The following is a 19,814-nucleotide window of genomic DNA, read 5'->3' as shown; positions in this document are numbered from 1 at the left end:
GGGCCCAAAGAGGGTGCCTGGGAACTCAGGCCAGAGCACCACCCCACTGTCTTCTGAAGATACGGTTTTGATGTGTGGAGTCTTTTCCCCCAGTATTGTGAGAGAAACTGGCTTGGCTGTTACTGGAGGTGACTCATTCCTGCTCTCCGCAGAGGGAGCACAATCACATTGTTCCTGCAAAGAGTGCACTCCTGCCAGGTCACCTGCACTTGCAGACAAGTCTGTTTTTCTTTAAGTGATTCTGAAAGGATTAAAAAGCAGTGCAAAGGCTTTGGATGTGCCAAGCTGCATGTAGCTGCACCAGAATCTCCAACGCTGTAGAGAGAGTGCAGGACCAGACCCTGGGGAATCTCACAATGGTCCCAGCTCCTCCATTCGCCACTTATGTGTCCTTGGGCAAGCTGCTTCCCAACCAGAGCCTGTTTTTTCATCTAAAAAAAATCTGACCAGATCATTTCTGTTTCAGTTCCCCAGTTGTCCATGACCTTTTCTTATCTATTTCTTGTTTGGAACACTTCAGTAGTAACTACAGGAGAAAGATAAATTTTTCTTTCTCATCTGTTTCTCCTATGTCCATTACCAGATGTGGGAAAATCCAAGGTCCCCAAAGTGACTCACCCCTGTGCACCTCCTGGGGACCAGGACCTTGGGCTGGTACTTTGGGCCAGTCTCAAACAGGTGTCAAATGAATTTTAATAAAGTGTTCACTATTGGTCCCCACAATCCAAGTCTACAGAGAGACTGATGTAGACAGCAGGCACTGAGAGAAATGAAGAATGTGTGCAATGGTTAGAGCAGTATATTCTCCTTAAGCTAAGACTCTATGGACACACGCAAGGCATGACACATCCTGAGGCATAAATCTTTGTTCCTAAGGGTGAAAGTGACCAGAACCATAGATCTCCACAAAAGCCACTCCAGGATGACTAAAGAAAGAATGAAATGTAAATGAGAGCACTTTTTCAGGCTCTTACACTATGTTACCAAAATTTCTAGTGTTTTCTCCTTTTCTTAAAAATAAATTTCATTCAAATAGCACTTTTACTTGGAGGAAAAATCAAAAGGCATAAAAGGATATAAATTAAAAAGTAAGTTTTCCTCCCACCATTTCCAGGTCTCTCAGTTCTCATCAGAGCCTGCCTTTCAGAGACAGCCCATGTCCACACATCCATAAATGCAGGTCTGTAACTTTGGGGGACCTCCATGGTTGCCTTGGTTTTTATGAAACTGCCTTACTGAGTGTAAACTACATTAAATACTAAGAATAGCTATGAGTTGCAAGTAGAACATTGGCAAGGTATGACTTTATTCACTTCTCATTCAGTCCTTGGGTGATTTCATTCATGCCCTGGCTTTCCTCACCTCCAATCTGAAGACTCTCAGGCCTCTACCCCTTGCCCTGCTTTCTTTCCTGATTCCAGCCACATCTCTCCACCTGGAGTGGGCACCCCAAACTCAGGTGCCAATGGAATTGGTCACTTTCCCCCCTGTAAAATACTTCCAGGTAAAATTGGATGGGACATGTTTATACTGAAAATTACTTCTTATTTATTGAAATTCCAATTTAACTGAGTATCCTTATCATTATTTGCTAAATCTGACAACCCTACCCCGACAAAACCATAAATAACTTGACAGCAAGGCTACTCCATCCTCGTGTCCCACCCACCCACCCTCAGGGGCTAGAACAGAGCCTGGACCAGGTGGGTGCTCAGTTCAGTTTACTGTATTGAATTAAAGTCGGTTGCTCAGCGAACGGTGATTGTCTGCCATGTTAGCTTTTACTATGCTTTGCATGGAGAATGATATGTCCCTTATGTCCCCCCAGTGCAGCAGACACAGTGCCATGTGCGCAATAATTAAATTCAATGCATCTTGGAGCCTCACTTTTCTCATCTATAAATTGAGAATACTGTTCAACACTCACTCCCCCACACTTTCTTCTAGGCTGCTTATAAGGATCAAATGCCACAGGGCAGGTGCAATGGTGCTTTGAAACTGAGAAAAGCTGCAGTTTGTGAAAGATGACTACGATTACCAATATTAGCATTTCTAACTTAATAATGGGGAAATATACAGCCTACATCTAATCTGATTTTTCAATAGTTTTAAATATTGAAAGCTACTAATTGCTTGCTAAGAAACAGCATGGCAAAGGAATTGAGACAGTGAGAAAATCCAGGTGTTCCCTGATAGCTAAGAAGAGGGTAAAAAGAAGAGCAGAGGGGAAGTACCCATTGGAGACAGAAGCAGATACTGTCCTGATAGGTGCCCCACCAGAAACCCCAATGCCCAGTGACCCAGGCCAATGCCAAGAAGATCACCCGAGATTACCAAATGGTTTTCCCATACCATGTTTCTTATTACCATTTCACCAGTTTAGGAAAATAAGACCAAGAATGGTAAAATTCCACGTCCAACTTCTTCAAGTCTTAGATGTCCTCAAGTTAGGACTGAATCTGGCCACTTCCCCCAAGACCTGGGTCAGTAGGAAGGTTGCTTCTTGGTTTCAAAAGGAAAAAAGGAAAAGGAACAAGCTGCAAAAATTGACTCCTCATGTCTTTACCTTTCTCTTCTCCCATCTTTTAAAATTCATCCCGTGAGTTGCTGCCAATTCACTGAGTTAAAACTTTAAGGATCTAATTTACTTGGGAATCTACACACATAACCAGAGATTATAGTGAATGGAAAAACATCATTCAGAGGTGGAAAGATGGTGGCTAGTTCGTGCAAAGCTCCAAATTCTTGAAAGTCATTAGAAAAATGTTGCCAGGTGGCCAGCATTGAGGCTGATCCCTTGTTCCAACTCCATCTGGGCGGTAGAAGACCTTGAATTACTTGGTCTCTATTTGCTTACACATGGCCGGTCAATAAAGTAATTGTCCTAATCCAAAAAGCATACCAGTGACCAAGATATTTTCAGCTACATATGTGGACTTTTTAACATATAATTGTCTCAGTTCTCTGATCTATTTGGAACTAATCCCTCTGAGACTTTATTTTTTACAAATGTTCCAGTAATTTAATTTATAACAGAAGCACATGAAAAGGTGAGAGCTTCCTTCTCTCCTCTACATTGGCGTTTATTTCGTGGAAGTCTGATGCCAGCCAGAATCACCTTTTCCATACTTAATGCATTTTTAAATACCTTTGTAATCAAACAAGGGCATTAAGAGGGATTTAACACTTGCTAATGGGACGCCACAAGCCCTACCTAGCTCGTTCTTACCCCAGGTGGCCTCTCTTCTGGCTTCATGCTGGGAATAAATCATTTGGAAACCAGGTGCTTTCTTACTCTCAATTGTTTTTCTGTTTTCCTCTCCTACACCTAGCTTCATCTATATTGACAAATGAAGTGAAGAATTCAGACTATTACTCAGATAATTCAACAAAAATTGCCCTTACAGGAATTTTATTTGTTTGTGTGCCTTAGAAGTGAAAGTAGGGGCTTACCTTTAAACGTAAATGACTTGACATCCACTGCTGTTGGGCAAACCCATGGCCAGTGAGTGGAGTTTTGCGGGAATATAATCTATTTATACTCCTAACACCAGGGGTGTTACTATTTATCTCTATGAGCCTCTTGCTCCTCCTCTCTGTAAAATCAGGATCACAATTCCTACATTGCCAGGTTGATGATGCAATTAAGTGAGATAAATATGAAGATTTCTGCATGCAGTAGGTATGCTGTACATATTTAAAAACACACTTGCACATATATACAACACACACTGTACATTGATCAGAACATTTATATTGCACTTTACAATTTATAAAACACTCACTTACATTCTCTCTTTGATCTTCAGAAAAGCGCTGGGAACTGTAAGGACAGTTAGTCACCATTTTTACAAATGAAGAGCCTGAGGTTAAATGAAATTAAATGGCTTTGCCAAGACCACACAGCTGGTCTAAGTTTATCTGTACAACCCCTGAAGCTCTCCACCACCTCTACACTGATGCCACATGCTCCACACAGGTGTCTAAAAAACTGGTTCTTTAATTTGGCTTCACACTGCAACTACATGGAAAACTTAAAGATAAATACTAATACCTGGTCCCATCCCCAGAGATTTCGATTTAACCACTCTAAAGTGTAGGCCTGGGCATTAGGATTCTTTTCTCAGTCTATCTCTTCATTTTCAATTAAAATTTTATTATGAGATAATGGTAGATTCATGGGCGGTTGTAAGAAGTAATATACAGAGATCCCATTTTCCCCCAAAAGTAACACCTTGCAAAGCTATAGTATAATGTCACAACCATGATACTGACACTTATACAGTCAAGATGCAGAACAGTTTCACCATCACAAGATCTCTTGAATTTTCCTTTTATAACTACACCCAGCTCTCCCTACCTACCCTTCCCTAACCCTGGTAACCATTAATCTGTATTCCATTTATATACATATATATATATATATATATATATATATATATATATATATATATATATATGTATATGTGTATATATATATATATATTTTTTTTTTTTTTTTTGGCTGCGTTGGGTCTTTGTTGCTGCGCGTGGGCTTTCTCTAGTTGGGGCGAGCAGGAGCTACTCTTCGTTGCGGTGCGCGGGCTTCTCATTGCGGTGGCCTCTCTTGTTGCGGAGCACAGGCTCTAGGCATGCGGGCTTCAGTAGTTGCGGCTCGCAGGCTCTAGAGCTCAGGCTCAGTAGTTGTGGCACAGGGGCTTAGTTGCTCCGCAGTATGTGGGATCTTCCCGGACCAGGGATCAAATCCGTGTCCCCTGCATTGGCAGGTGGATTCTTAACCACTGCGCCACCAGGGAAGTCCCATCTCTATATTTTTTGTCATTTCAATAACGTTATGTAAGTGGAATCATGCAGTCTGTGACCTTTTGGGATTGGCTTTTTTTACTCAGCATAATTCCCTGGAGATTCAGCCAAGTTGTTGGGTGTTTCATTAGTTCCTTCCTTTTCATTGCTGGGTAGTATTTCCTGGTATGAATGTACCGGCTGATTTAACCATTGAAGGACATCTGAGTTGTCTCCAGTTTCTGGTTATTATGAATAAAGCTGTTATGAATATTTGTGTACAGGTTTTTGTGCGAAGAGAACTTTTAATTTCTCTGGGATAAATGTCTGAGTGCATTTGCTGGGTGATATGGTAGTTACATGTTTAGTTTTATAAGAAACTACCAAACTGATTTCTAGAGTGACTATCATTTTCCCATGAGCAATGTGTGAGTGATCTACTTTCTCATCCTCACCAGTTATGGTGTTGTCATCATTTTTTCTTAAAAGCCATTCTGATGTGTGATAGTTCTCATTGTGGTTTTAATCTGCATTTATTTCTCTAATGGCTAGTGATGTTGAATATTTTTTCACGTGCTTATCTGCCAACTATATATCCTTTTTAAAAAATTTTTATTGGAGTGTAGTTGATTTACAATACTGTGTTAGTTTCAGGTGTACAGCGAAGTGAATCAGTTATACATATACATATATCCACTCTTTTTTAGATTCTTTTCCCATATAGGCCATTACAGAGTATTGAGTAGAGTTCCCTGTGCTATACAGTAGGTCCTTATTAGTTATCTATTTTATATATAGTAATGTGTATATGTCAGTCCCAATCTCCCAATTTATCCCTTCCCCCCCTCCTTACCCCTCGGTAACCATAAGTTTGTTTTTTACGTCTGTGACTCTATTTCTGTTTTGTAGGTAAGTTCATTTGTACCCCTTTTTTAGATTCCACATATAAGTGATATCATATGATATTTGTCTTTGTCTGACTTACTTCACTCAGTATGACAATCTCTATGTCCACCCATGTTGCTGCAAATGGCATTATTTTGTTCTTTTTTATGGCTGAGTAATATTCCGTTGTATGTATGTACCACATCTTCTTTATCCAATCCTCTGTTGATGGACATTTAAGTTGCTTCCATGTCTTGGCTATTGTAAATAGTGCTTCTTTGAACATTGGGATACATGTATCTTTTCGAATTATGGTTTTCTCTGGATATATGCCCAGGAGTGGGATTGTTGGATCATATGGTAGCTCTATTTTTAGTTTTTTAAGGAACCTCCATACTGTTCTCCATAGTGGCTGTACCAATTTACATTCCCACCAACAGTGTAGGAGTGTTCCTTTTCTCCACATCTCTTTAGCATTAATTGTTTATAGATTTTTTTGATGATGGCCACTCTGACCGGTGTGAGGTGATACCACATTGTAGTTTTGATTTGCATCTCTCTAATAATTAGCGATGCTGAGCATCTTTTCATGTGCTTTTCAGGCATCTGTATGATTCAATGCCATCCCTATCAAATTACCAATGGCATTTTTTCGCAGAATTAAAACAAAAAATTTTACAGTTTGTATGGAAACACAAAAGACCACAAATAGCCAAAGCAATCTTGAGAAAGAAAAACAGAGGTGGAGGACCCAGGCTCCCTGGCTTCGGACTATACTACAAAGCACATGTACATTACATACAGTAATCAAAACAGTGTGGTACTGGCACAAAAACAGAAATATAGATCAATGGAACAGGATAGAAAGTCCAGAGATAAACCCGTGCACCTGTGGTCACCTAATCTATGACAAAGGAGGCAAGAATATACAATGGAGAAAAGACAGTCTCTTCAATATGCAGTGCTGGGAAAACTGGACAGCTGCATGTAAACGAAGGAAATTAGAACACTCCCTAACACCCTACACAAAAATAAACTCAAACTGGATTAAGGACCTAAATATAAGGCTGGATACTATGAAACTCTTAGAGGAAAATATAAGCAGAACACTCTTTGATGTAAATAGCGGCAAAATCTTTTTCAATCCACCTCCTAATGAAAATAAAAACAAAAATAAACAAATGGGACCTAATTAAACTTAAAAGCTTTTGCACAACAAAGGAAACCATATACAAAACAAAAAGACAACCCTCAAAATGGGAGAAAATATTTGCAAATGAAGTAACTGACAAGGGATTAATCTCCAAAATTTAAAAACAGCTCATGCAACTTAATATCAAAAAAACAAACAACCCAATCAAAAAATGGGTGGAAGGTCTAAATAGACATTTCTCCAAAGAAGACATATATATCCTTTTTAGTGAAATGTCTGTTTACGTCTTACATCCATTTTTTAATTAGATTGTTTTTAACTGTTAAGTTTTGAGAATTCTTTACATATTCTAGATACTAGTCCTTTGCTGGATATATGGTTTGCAAATATTTGCTCCCAGGCTATAGATTGCCTTTTGTTTGCTTGTTTAAAAGATTTCATTTTTAAACAGTTTTAAATTTAGAGAAAAATTGAGCAGATAAAAAAAGTTTCCATGTACCACCCCCACCCACCCATACACATTTTCACTTGCAGTACTGTGGCACATTTGTAATAATTAATAAACCAATACTGACATATTATTAACCGAAGTCCATAGTTTTTATTCCTGAATAATGTTTCATTGTACAGATGTACCACCATTTATCCATTAACCTATTTAAGGATATCTTCATTGCTTCCAACTTTTGGCAACTATAGTAGAGATGCTACAAACATTCATGTGTAGGTTTTTATGTGGACATAAGTTTTCAGTTCAATTGAGTAAATACCTAGGAGTGTGATTGTTAGATCATATGGTAAGAATACATTTAGCTTGGTTTTTAAAAAATTGCCTTTTAAAGTGGATGTACGATTTTGCATCTTTTATATAGGATAAGCATATTTTCATATGTGTATTTGCCATCTGTATATCTTCTTTGTTGAAGTGTGTGTTTAGATCTTTTGCCCATTTTTTAATTGGATTGTTCATTTTCTTATTGTTGCATTTTAAGAGTTCTTTGGATACAAATCATTTATCAGGTGGTTTGTTTTGCAAATATTTTCTACCATTCTGTGGCTTGTTTTTTCATTCTCTTTAACAGTGTCTTTCACAGAGCAGAAGTTTTTCCTGTTAATAGAGTCCGACTTATTAGTTCAATTTTTTCATTCATGGATTGTGCTTTTGGTGTTGCATCTGAAATTTCATCACCAATCCCAAGGTCATCTAGATTTTCTATGCTGTCTTCTGGAAGTTTTATAGGTTTGTGTTTAGGTCTATGATCCATTTTGAGTTAATTTTTGTGAAGGGTGTAAAATCTGTGTCTAGGTTTATTTTTTTGCAAAAGGATTTCCAATTGTTCTAACTCTATTAAAAAAATTATCTTTTCTCTATTGAATTGTCTTTACTCCATTGTCAACAATCAATTGATTATATTTGTGTGGGTCTATCTTGGAGCTCTCTACACTGTTCATTGATCTATTTGTCTTTTCTTTCACCAATCCCACACTGTCTTAATTATTGTACCTTAAGTAAGTTTTTAAGTCAGATAGTGTCAGTCTTCCAACTTTTTTCTTCTTCCTCAGTGTGGTATTGGCTATTCTGGGTCTTTTTCCTTTCCATATAAACTTTATAATCAGTTTCTCGATATCCACAAATTACTTGCCTCCAAGTGAGGGTGTAAAATCAGCTCCCCACTGGGCCCCGTTGTCACCAGAGAATGAAGAGGAGAGAGGTAAGTGCCAACTAGCCCCACCTCTCATCACCTTTTTCCGCCTCATTGCTGCTGCATGAGGATGGAAGTACAGCAATGCTGGACCCACTGACAATACCCCACTGCATGTTACCCTGTTCCATGCCACAGGAGGATGGAGTGGGACATCAAGTCCCCATTCAGCCCCACTGAAACCCATTCTGTGTTTTCTTTTCTTTTTTTCTATTTTTTGGCCACACTGCTTGGCATGTGGGATCTTAGTTCCCTGACCAGGGATCGAACCCACACCCCCTACAGTGGAAGCACAACATCTCAGCCACCGGACAGCCAGGGAAGTCCCAAACAGAGTTGTTGGTTTTTTTGTTTCTGGCTGCACCATGAGGCATACAAGATCTGAGTTCCTTGACCAGGGGTAGAACCCTTGCCCCCTGCACTGGGAGCGGGGAGTCTTAACCACTGGACCACCAGGGAAGTCCTAACTGTGCTTTCTTAGATTCTGTGTTTGTCTATTTGGTATCCATTCATCATTGGGCCAATTATATTAAATATATTTTCTTATTTTTTAATTTGTGATGCTCTGGCATTTGGGGGTCTTATGAAAAATAAGAAAATATAGTTAATATAAGTAATTTCTAAAGATAATAACAACTTGCCTACAAGTACTTCTTTCACTTTTTGGAGTCTTCCTATGTTTATTTGGTGTGTTATATTATCAAAGTTAAACAAAGCCAGACATTAGTTTAAGTGGTAAGAACAGATTTTAAACAGTAAAATACTGTTACAGGAGAGAAAAGAGTTCCACTTTGATTTATACAGAGGTGACTGCATTTTTTTTTAAAGATGCTCCTATTGCTCTTTTTATTTTTTATAAACTTATTTATTTATTTATTTATTTTTGGCTGTGTTGGCTCTTAGTTACTGTGCGCTGGCTTTCTCTGGTTGCAACAAGCGTGGGCTACTCTTTGTTGCGGTGCGCGGGCTTCTCATTGCGGTGGCTTCTCTTGTTGCAGAGCATGGGCTCTAGGCATGCGGGCTTCAGTAGTTGCAGCACGTGGGCTCAGTAGTTGTGGCTCGAGGGCTCTAGAGCCCAGGCTCAGTCGTTGTGGTGCACAGGCTTAGTTGCTCTGTGGCGTGTGGGATCTTCCCAGACCAGGGCTCGAACCCATGTCCCCTGCATTGGGAGACGGATTCTTAACCACTGCGTCACCAGGGAGTCCCAAGATGACTGCATTTTAAAGGGAGAATGAAGGCATAGGGAGGGAGTCAAGCAGGGGCTTAAGAGAGTCAGAGAAGTGAAAAAATACAAAAAAGCAGGAAGCAAGTGTTGGTCTCTGTGAAACCCATCTGGGTTAGCCAACTGGCACTTACTGAAATTAGGCTCCTACCCTCCCGCAGAGGCTGGGAGACAGGGAGCCTATCTTCCTTCGGGTGTTGGCTTGAACAAACAGTAAGTTTTTTGGGCATCCTTGAGTTTTCTCAGACAGACATTCTAAGGGGGCATGGGGTCATCCTATGGATGCAGCCTTGAGCTGTTAGAAACTATTTTAGTGTTTTTGCCAGTCTTTATAGGCCAAGGTTGAGGCTTAGTTAAGAAAGGGATCAGGAGACCCTGGCTAGAGTTTGGTCAAGGAGAGAATCTCTGTCAGTGTCCAGGGGACTTTAGTTGTAAGAGGGAGGACCTGAGAGAATAAGGTGACTCCATGAGCCAGAAGTCCTCAGCATCAGGAGTTTCGAAAGCTCCTCAAGTGACTCCAATAAGCAACAAAATTTGAGAACCACAAGACCAAGACAAGAACTTTGTCCTCCATTTTAATGCCCCCCTTTACAAAGAAATAAATTCCTCTAAGGAGACTGCATGCTCTGTGTACATGCATGTACATGTACGCATACTGGTTTGTGTATATGCAGGTATGCATGCACACACCAGGGTGAGAGGTAGAGAAGAGGCCTGGTCCTCTCAAGCCACAAGAAGATGAAGAAAGTGCTTAGAGCTATGGAAATGTACCAAGCTGCCTTTGTTTTAGCAATGGGGGAGAAATGGATCCTGGCAGAATTCAACCCCATATCCATTTATTTGGCCATAAAAATGAGGGAAGGGTGCTTCTCAAGGTTGTGGTTGAGGGGTTACATTCATGCTAGGTCTTGCTGATCCAGTTCCCATCCTCACGGTTTTCTCTGCTGGACGCTTCCTGCCTGAAACCACGGAAGTGGCTCTCAGTCTCTGCAATTGCTCAAGGGTCATCCGTAAAGCACTGCTTTCTGGCCTGACTTTCCCAGAACTCACTAAGCATAGTCCTATTGCTTCTTCTATGACTTATTTAGATCCTAATTATTATTCTACGTATTTATGCAAATGCAGAAGCCAGGAGGGGTGAAACTTCTTTCAGAAGCCATGCAGTGGTCTCTGGAATGTTAAAGGCTCAGAAAATTGGAAGATTCTCAGGTTCCATCTCAGGAAAAGAACATTTTTCTAGACCAAGTGCTGCCTGAAAGGTTTGGCATTTCTGCCTGTGAAAATGAAAGACTAGGTGGGGCCTGAGGCTTCCCTAGAACAGTGGTTCCCACATCAGAATCACTGGCGGCCTGTGAGGTCACACTAGTGCTTCCATGCCACCCCACACATTCTGATTTAACTGGGACTGAAGTTGGGCATGGGTCTTTCTTAAAAGCTCCCCAGGTTGTCAATTCTGACAGGCAGCCAGGTTGAAGGCTGAGAACCCTAGAAATTCTGCAGAGTTCTAGGAGGAAACAGCAAAAAGTCCAGGACTAGCAAATACAAATTAAGGAGCCTCTGAGCAATACATAGAGCATACTTTCCCCAGGGCACCTACCCTGAGCCATGACACAGAGATGGAAAAGACACAGTCTGTCCTTTCTGCTGAGTTGGGCAGGTGATAAAGCCGAGGCTGGTGTGCAAGGCCACAGTGGTGGGAAGGGGCATTGGGCTGGGCCTTGAAGGTGAGTGGAGCTTGGACAGGTGGTAAAAGGCGTTCTGACCTTATAGAGCTGCGTCTTCATGCGGAAGCAAAATTATTTTTGAGGCAGGGCAAGAAAAATTTAACATGAAATTTTTATCTGCCGTTTCAGCCACTACCCCCTCCTCTTTAGTGTACAATGTGCATCTGCATTATACATTAACTAAATCCCCTTAGAAGACACAGAAATGCCTACTTGCCAAAAAAAAAAAAAAAAAAAAGGCAATACTTCTACCTTGGCCAATTTCAAGCTACCAACATGGTTTAAGTGGCTTGCAAAATTCCTGACATTAACAATGGGCTCTCACAAGCCATTAAGAGCTAGCTCCAGCATCACCAATACCCCACACTCCCTCTCCCCACTGGTTAAGAACCACTACATTACAAGAAAATGTAGGATTTAAAAAAAAACACTTATCAAATAAAACACCATTAATGGTTTGTATTATAATGAAGTGAATTGCTTAAACCCACCTTAGGCAGATAATTCTTAGGACAAATCTGGTAATACACTTTGGGGAGAGACATCAGGCTGCCCAGACAGGCAGTGAGGATAACAGGCCTCTTGCCATGTCTAACTAGTGGGACTTTACCACATGATGTCACTCTAATACTTGCTTATTTATGTCTCTGGAAGTCTCAAGCAAGTTGTTTCTCCTTTGCTAAAAGATTGGCATTCTTAACTTTTATGCCTTGGGATAATTATGAAACTACATCTTATTTGTTGTTTATTACTTGAAAGGAATCTTTTATATGTATTCTTTTTTTTGTAAAAGAGACTGAAAATTTGCAGAAAGGAGATAAGAGCAGAGAGGCATTTTGGAATCAACAAAACTTTGATTTAGCACCAGACTGTGATTTACCAGGTGAGTAAACTTGGACAAGATTCTTAACTTCTACAAGCTTCAGGGTCCTCACCTGTAAAATACGGAAAGATACTTGTAACTTCTACCTCACTGACTGGGAGTAAGTCATTTCCATTGGCATGTACTAAACACCCACCCCATGCCATTTCTCTGCGCTGGGCCCAGAGAAAACCAGGATGAGGAAGTCCAAGTTCCTGCCCTTAAGAAGCTCAAGTTTAACCTCGGGGACAAATACCTGAACAAGAGAATATAGAACAACGGCCAATTGACACGCTTAGGTTTGCACTCTAAAGTGTGAATGTGTTATCTGACATTCTCTAATACCGTGACAAAAATTCTTCATGTGTAGTAGCTTTTTTGTTGGGAAATAAATGAAATGTTGGTCTTAATATTTCAATTATAAGAGTGGCCAGAGATTGATTAGTGTTTTCATACCATCTGCCACACAGGGATGCTTTTAGAGGAGAGGACCAGGAGATGAGGGCACTGAAGCTGTGACTGTGGAGACAGGAGAAGTTGCTGAGAATGTGGGGAGTGAGGAAGAAAAGATTGTGGAGGCAGGGAGGTAGACATAGGCATGGTTTTTAGAGATGGTCAAGACGAGCATGTGGAAGAACGTTCACATGCAGCACTAATTTACTGCCTGTGTGATTTGGGGCACATCACATTCCCCTCTATAAGCCTCCATTTCCCTCTCTATAACTCATCAGGTATTTAGGATAAGTATTAAGCAAATGTTCTTGGGTTGCAAGCAACAGAAAAGAATGCTGGCTAATACAACAAAAGTTATGTTGAAGCAGCAGGTATATATGAAGACATCAAAGTGGTAGAGACTTTGGCAACACAAGAATATAGGCCCCACTGAAAGAATTCACATTCCAGAAAAAAATTTATACACTGTTCTGGCCAAATAAAATGTGTCTCCTGGCACCATCAGCCTCTAGTCCTCCAGTCTTCAACTCTCTCTACAGGGAAGAGCCCAGGTTCCTGCATAGCACCAAGGCCCTGTCAGCCCCAGAGGAACTCAAACTCCAGGCTAGAAACCCAATTCTAGGCAACAGGGAGGGCCTAGATGGCAAGGCGTTAGGTGATAAAGACTGTGTCTTGTTCTTCCCCAAAGCTGCAGCTCCCGCACAAGGCCAGGGACAGAGGCAGCCTCACAGACTGCCCCCAAATCAGGACTCATTGTAAGATTGCCCCCAAATCAGGACTCGTTGGCTCACAGATATTTGATAGCCCATCAGATTACGCAGCTCACCAATGTCTGATTTCATAGACAACTGCTCATGGGCCCCTGGTCATGGACCCCAATCAGGAGGTGGGGGAGGAGAAGAGGCAGGAACCACCCTCTTCTAGGCAGTCAGTCATTCACCAGCTAAAATCTCGCAAGACTCGATGGCTTCTCCCTCAGCCCTAAAGCTACTAAGTGGTCACCACGCCTAGCACTTCCTTCTCCATTTGCAGCTTTCCACTACACCACCTCCGCCTTCCCACCCCCAGGAACACTGAGCTCAGCCACCCACGTGGCTGTCCACTGGATCCCCCACTAGCTGTGTGTAATCCCAAGGGAAGGGCCACATTCTGGCCATTTCTCTCTCCAGCTCTGGGCCTCACCCATAGTAGATGCTTGGTAAGTGCTTAATGGTTGCTAACCATTAAGAACCATTGCTATAGATGGAATGTTTGCTTCCACCCTCCCAATCCCCCACCCCTCCCTCCAAATTCATATGTTGAAAACTGAACCAAAGTAATGGTATTAGTGGAGACCTTTGGAAGGTGACTTTTGGGAGGGCAGAGCCTTCATGAATGGGATTAGTGCCTTTATAGAAGAGGCCCCAGAGATACCCCTCATCTCATCCACCAAGTGAGAGCACAGCCAGATGTCCGGAGTTTGTAACCTGGAAGAAGGCCTTCACCAGAACCTGGCCATGCTGGCACCCTGATCTTGGCCTCCAGCCTCCAGAACTGTAAGAAATAGATTTGTTGTTTATAAGCCACCCCATCTGTGGTATTTTGCTATAGCATTCCAAACTAAAGTAATCATGTTTGCCCTTCTGATATAATCATGACCTGGGTCAGGAGACCTAGGCTCAACCACTGACATGGCCCCCTCCATCCTGGTCCTCAGTTTCCCCATCTCTACAGGAGGGAGAGAACCACATGATTTCTAAATGGCCTCTGGTTTCTCTAACACCCTCCAGATTCAGTGGCTATTTGTGACTCTGTAAAAATAGCTGCAACTTTGACAGGTGTCTAAAGGGAGAGGGCCACGGATGGGTAGAGATGGCCCCTCCCACTCAGGAGACACCCGTGGGCTGTTCCTTTGAAGGGGGAAGGCAGTGAGGGTTGGTTAGTGAGGCAGTCAAGCAGTAATAAAGCTACGGGCAGGTGACCATCAGGGGCAGAAACAGGAGATGGAAATCAGACACCTAGTTGTGAGTCTCCCACCCACCACTTAACTGTGTGACCCAAGCTAGTCCCTTCATCTGAGCCTTTGTTTCCCCCTTGGTCCATGGGTGAGCAAGCAGTATGAGTGCCTGTTGGATTGGATTTTGAACCTTGAAGAGCTAACAGAACAGGAAGCCATATTCTGGGCTCTGTGATGATGTTGCCCTCATGGGGAGAGCAGAGGGGGAGGGGCCAGTGAACCTCCCCCACCCCCCTGCTGCTCCTGACCCAGCAGAGCAGAAGGTGCTAATATGCCTAAACCCAACTCCCCACCACCTTCTGCTATCACACTAGAGCAAGAAATCCAGACCAGACAAGAGCCATTGCATCTTAAAATTTTATGTGAAATTCTGTAAATGTGTATGGAGTGGCCTGTGGCTGCCTGCCCACGGGCCTGGACTTGTAGGGACACCGCTGCTCAGCACTTGCTGTAGATGGCTTCACTGCCCCGCTCCTCAAACTCTGCCTTGCTGACCCAAAGCTGCTGGAAGGCCTGCAGCGAGGCCAGGATGGAGCCGCCGGTCCACACGGAGGTCTTCCTCTCGGGAGCTGCAGTCACTTCGGGGCTGTCCCCGGGGCAGAGGAGGCTCAGCTCCCTCTGGAAGCGCTCTGGGAAGCCGTCCAGCATGGTGCAGCCGCCACACAGCAGCACATTGGCTGCCATCTCCTCCTTGAAGCCCGCCTCCTGGCAGCGGTTCAGGCAGGCGGCCGTGAGCTCGGGGAGACCGGGCTGGTTGCTGCCCACCAAGGTGGGCTTGAAGAGCATCTCGGCGCACTGAAAGCGCTCCTGGCCGATGGTGATGAGCTTGCCGTCGGGGAGCTCATAGTCCACACGCAGATCCTCCAGGCACAGGCCCAGCTCTTCCGCTGGCTTGAGTGCCGAGTAGCAGCAGCACTTCTTGATGTGCTCGATGATGTGCAGGTGGTCGTCCGTGAACTTATGGCCGGCCTCGTTGAGCAGCTGCAACAGGTAGTTGGTGAGGTCGCTGCCGGCATAGTCGGCATGACTCGTCAGGCCCGGCAGCACGTTGCCCTCGGAGACGGGCACCACGTGTGAGACGCCGTGCCCACTCTCCACCACCAGCCCGGAGGTCTTGCCATAGGAGTAGACGGACAGCAACGACTGGGATGTCACGTGCATGGCGGGGATGCCAAAGGTCTCGAACATGAGCTCTGCATACTTCTCGCGGTTGCTGGTGGGGCTGAGTGGGGGGTCAGAGACCAGCACGGCGTGCTCCTCGGGGGGGATCTTCATGGCCGTGTGGAAGATGTACTCCCAGATGCTCTGGACGCAGTCCCAGTCCACCACGATGCCGTATTTCAGCGGGTTAATCAGCTTCAGAGGCGCCTCCATGTTGAGCAGCTCATGGCCCACGTAGGTCTCCTTGCGGGTGTCACCGGCGTCAGCCGCCTCCGAGCAGCGCTTTCCCACAGTGGAGGAGATGAAGTAGGTGGGCCTTGGCTCACCCGCATAGCCACACTTACAGTACTGGGAGCCCAGGTCAATGATGAGTGCCTTGATCTTACGCACCTTCTTGGGCTTCATCTTCAGCTGAGTGGATGAACTTGTGTCCCGGATGCCAGCCTCAGGACCTGGCAGTGTGCCTGCCTCTCCAGGGTCCCCCTGAGCCGTGCCCATGGGCTTGGGGCTAGGGCTGTTCCTCGCCGCCATTTGCCTTCCTTGCTCACCTTTCTCACATCCACATCCTAGAGCTCCGTGGGGAGAAATAAGAGGGTCCACCTCCAGCAGTGCCTTGGCAACTCCTCAGGATTGTGATGTCACCACGGGCTGGTCCATTCCGGCAGCCCAGGGAGGGCTTGGCCTTGGCAGGCCCTTGACCTATCAGCCCCACCCCCATCGGCCTAACGCGACTTGGCTCCCAGACGGAGCAGGTGGCCAGCACAGTTTTAGAAATCCAACCACACCTGGATCTCAGAGGTTTCTGCTCCCTCCCCTTATATCCTCACTCCTAATCCCCCGTTCACTAGCTGAACACCTCTTCCTCCTCAGCTTCTTGGCCAAGAGGGTGATAAATATTTGAGCCCCTAGAGTAAGCCAAACACTGTAGCAGGCACCTCACATGACACTTCACAGCATCTTGGGAGGTAGGCAGAGCTAAGGAAATCAAGGCTCAGAATGCAAATGACTTGCCCAAGAGCAAACAGCTCTTGGAGTGTTTGTACTTTAACCCAAGTTCCTCCAAATCCAATGTACCAGGTCACCTTGAAGAGTGTGTAGGCCCTGATGATAGAAACCTGGCCACAAGCAGTGCCCAATCTAGTTGGGAAGAAGATGAATGGATGCAGAGGAGTTTGCAGGTGGATGTCTACTGGGAGAACAGAGGTGCACAAAGGAGGGAGGGAGTCAGAAGGTTCTCCAGAGAGGTGCTGCCTACGTAGAGTACTGAAAGATAAGTGGATATTTGTCAGGTAGCTAAGAGGAGGGAAAGCCATCCCAAGCAGAGAGCACAGCTTGAGCAAACACTCAGAGGGAGGCATGGTGGGGAGCTTCCAGTAGTTAAGGTGTTTGGAAAAATACATCAGGATACGGCAGTCATGGGGGCAACTAGGGAGGATCCCAAATTCTAGAGGTAAGGGCTTAGATTAAACTGACCACAGCTGGGGAGCCAATGAAGCCTTTAAGCAGGGGAGTGGTTAGATTTGGTTTCCAGGACAAAATCTTAGAAAGATTCATGTTTAGCTGTAATATGGAGGGACAAGACTCTGAGATCTAAAAGGAGGATGTTGAAGAAATTTTTGTAAGACTTGAAGGTGGCCTAAGCTAGGGCTGTGATAGTGTGGAAAAAAGGAAGGGACAGGTTCTAAAGAAATTCAGAAAGTAGAATCTAATCTAATTGGTTGGTTCTCAACTGTCCTCAATTCAATCCAAGCTTCTAGTCTAGCATTTGAGACCCTTTCTCATAGGCTCCTGTGACATCTCTAGCCTCAAGCATTGCATTTACATTAGAAGATTAGATGTGGGGAGTGAGGAAGAGGGAAGGATGAATCCCTTTCCTCTGCCCAAGCAAAGATGGCCTGTCATACAGAACAAACAAATTCATTAGGTTCCCATAGGGTCCTCTGTGCCAAACTGTCCCCCCTCTAAATAATAAGACAGATTAGGGCTTTGGTAAAGAAACAGGAGGAAAAGGGGAAGAGAAACAACTGGGGCTAAGGAAGTTTTCTGGGAAACTTAACAAGAGCAGAAGTAGTTGAAGGATTAGGTGACATTGATAGGAAAGAAAAGAGGGATTTTTAAGACATAAGAAATACTGCTGTGGAGGGCTTCCTTGGTGGCGCAGTGGTTGAGAGTCTGCCTGCCGATGCAGGGGACACGGGTTTGAGCCCTGGTCTGGGAAGATCCCACATGCCGCGGAGCAACTAGGCCCGTGAGCCACAACTACTGAGCCTGCGCGTCTGGAGCCTGTGCTCCGCAACAAGAGAGGCCACGATAGTGAGAGGCCCGCGCACCGCGATGAAGAGTGGCCCCCGCTTGCCGCAACTGGAGAAAGCCCTCGCACAGAAATGAAGACCCAACACAGCCAAAAATAAATAAATAAATAAATAAATAATTAAAAAAAAAAAAGAAATACTGCTGTGGAACATATAAGAATGTTAATAAAGAACTCATGGGAATTTCTGTTTGCTGAATTGTTTCTTGGAACATGGCACTAGGGAACTGGATTATGTGGGAAACAACTTTATAAGGATTTCAGTTATGAGCACCACCAAGTTCCATTGGTGGTATCTCAAAATCACAGAACCTGAGGATTAGACACTTGATCTGGCATGGACAGCTGTGAGGGACAAACTTTTCCTCACATTGGATTGACATCTGTACCTCTCTGAAGAAACCATTAATTGGTCTTGGGTCTACTTTTGAGGTTGTGCAAGGCAAGCTAATTCTTCCATGTGACAACCATGTGACAACACTTTTAGGCTATTTAAAGGCAATGCACACGGACCCCCTAAGCCTCCTCTTCTTCCCCTCCTTATGGAAAGACAGTACAGAATAGGCAGAGGGGTAAGGAACTGGACTCAGAAGACCCGAGTTCAAATCTAGCTCCATTATTATAATCTGTATGAGCTTGGGCAAGCTACTCAAAATGTTAGTCGAACCTGATTTTGATAGTGCTATATCCCCTCATCAGATTGATCCCTATCCACTGCCTCCAGGTTTCAGGCTTGAGCATCTAGGTGGATGGTAGGGCTCCTCATAGATAGACAGAGGATACAGGGGCAAGAGCGGTTATACAGGGGAAGGTAATGAGTTCCATTTGGGGCGTGCTGACTTAGAGATGTCCAGAGGCCACTAGGCTGTGGATTATGGAGCTCGGGAAAGAGAAATGATCTAGATTTAGTCCTCAGTAGAATATCTCCACCTTCTGAAGACAGCTCCTTTCCTTTCCACCTCAAGGAAACTGGTTAGTCTTAGTATTGGGGTTATCACACCAAGGGCTGAGCTTTGGGAATGAGGCTCACTGTCTGTTTGACAAGGAATTCTTTTCTTTGCTGGGAGCTTGACTCAGAGATTCCCAAAGGTCAACATATTGAAGAGTTGGATTCCTAGGTCTCAACAGTCTTAGGCTCGAAACATTCAGATTCAGTAAAGTGGGGGTGGGATCTAGGAATCTGCATTCGTGAAAAGAAACGTACTTTGGCCTTTTCCTTACTAGATTCTCTTCCTTCCCTCCATAGCTGCTAAAATTACAGGGCCTGGTTCACCTTTCCTCCAGAGGTCAAGGGTGGGTGGTGTCCCAAAAAACAAAGCTAGGAGCAAGGATACCACCTCAGGGAGAAATGTGTTTCGTGGTCTAATTTTTTCATGTTTTCTTTCTCCACGTTAGGGGAGAGCCTCAGTGTTGCTTTCAAGAAGGATCTCATGGTTTTTTTGGTCTTGGGCCAGAGGAGCAAAAGTAGGTGTTATCCCATGAGAAAATATGGCCCAAGAAACCATGAGCAACATAGAGTGTCTCTACCTAGAGGGACCTCACCAGAGACCCCCAGGAGCGCA

The 19,814-nt window shown here is 44.0% G+C and overlaps 1 protein-coding gene across 1 annotated transcript; it reads right to left on the bottom strand.

Annotated features, from left to right (window-relative positions):
• Positions 1-15,218: 15,218 nt before the first annotated feature.
• On the bottom strand, positions 15,219-16,472 carry ACTL7B (actin like 7B). The gene has a single exon (XM_068553298.1). It carries the CDS (start codon positions 16,470-16,472, stop codon positions 15,219-15,221), a length of 1,254 nt encoding a protein of 417 aa, XP_068409399.1.
• Between the last annotated feature and the right edge of the window lie 3,342 nt (positions 16,473-19,814).

The sequence above is a fragment of the Eschrichtius robustus genome, chromosome 10 (genome assembly GCF_028021215.1).
Source record: "Eschrichtius robustus isolate mEscRob2 chromosome 10, mEscRob2.pri, whole genome shotgun sequence".
In the NCBI taxonomy this organism is placed as follows: domain Eukaryota; kingdom Metazoa; phylum Chordata; class Mammalia; order Artiodactyla; family Eschrichtiidae; genus Eschrichtius; species Eschrichtius robustus.
Note: the sequence above shows the minus strand (reverse complement) of the source record. Positions and strands in the feature narration are given on the sequence as shown.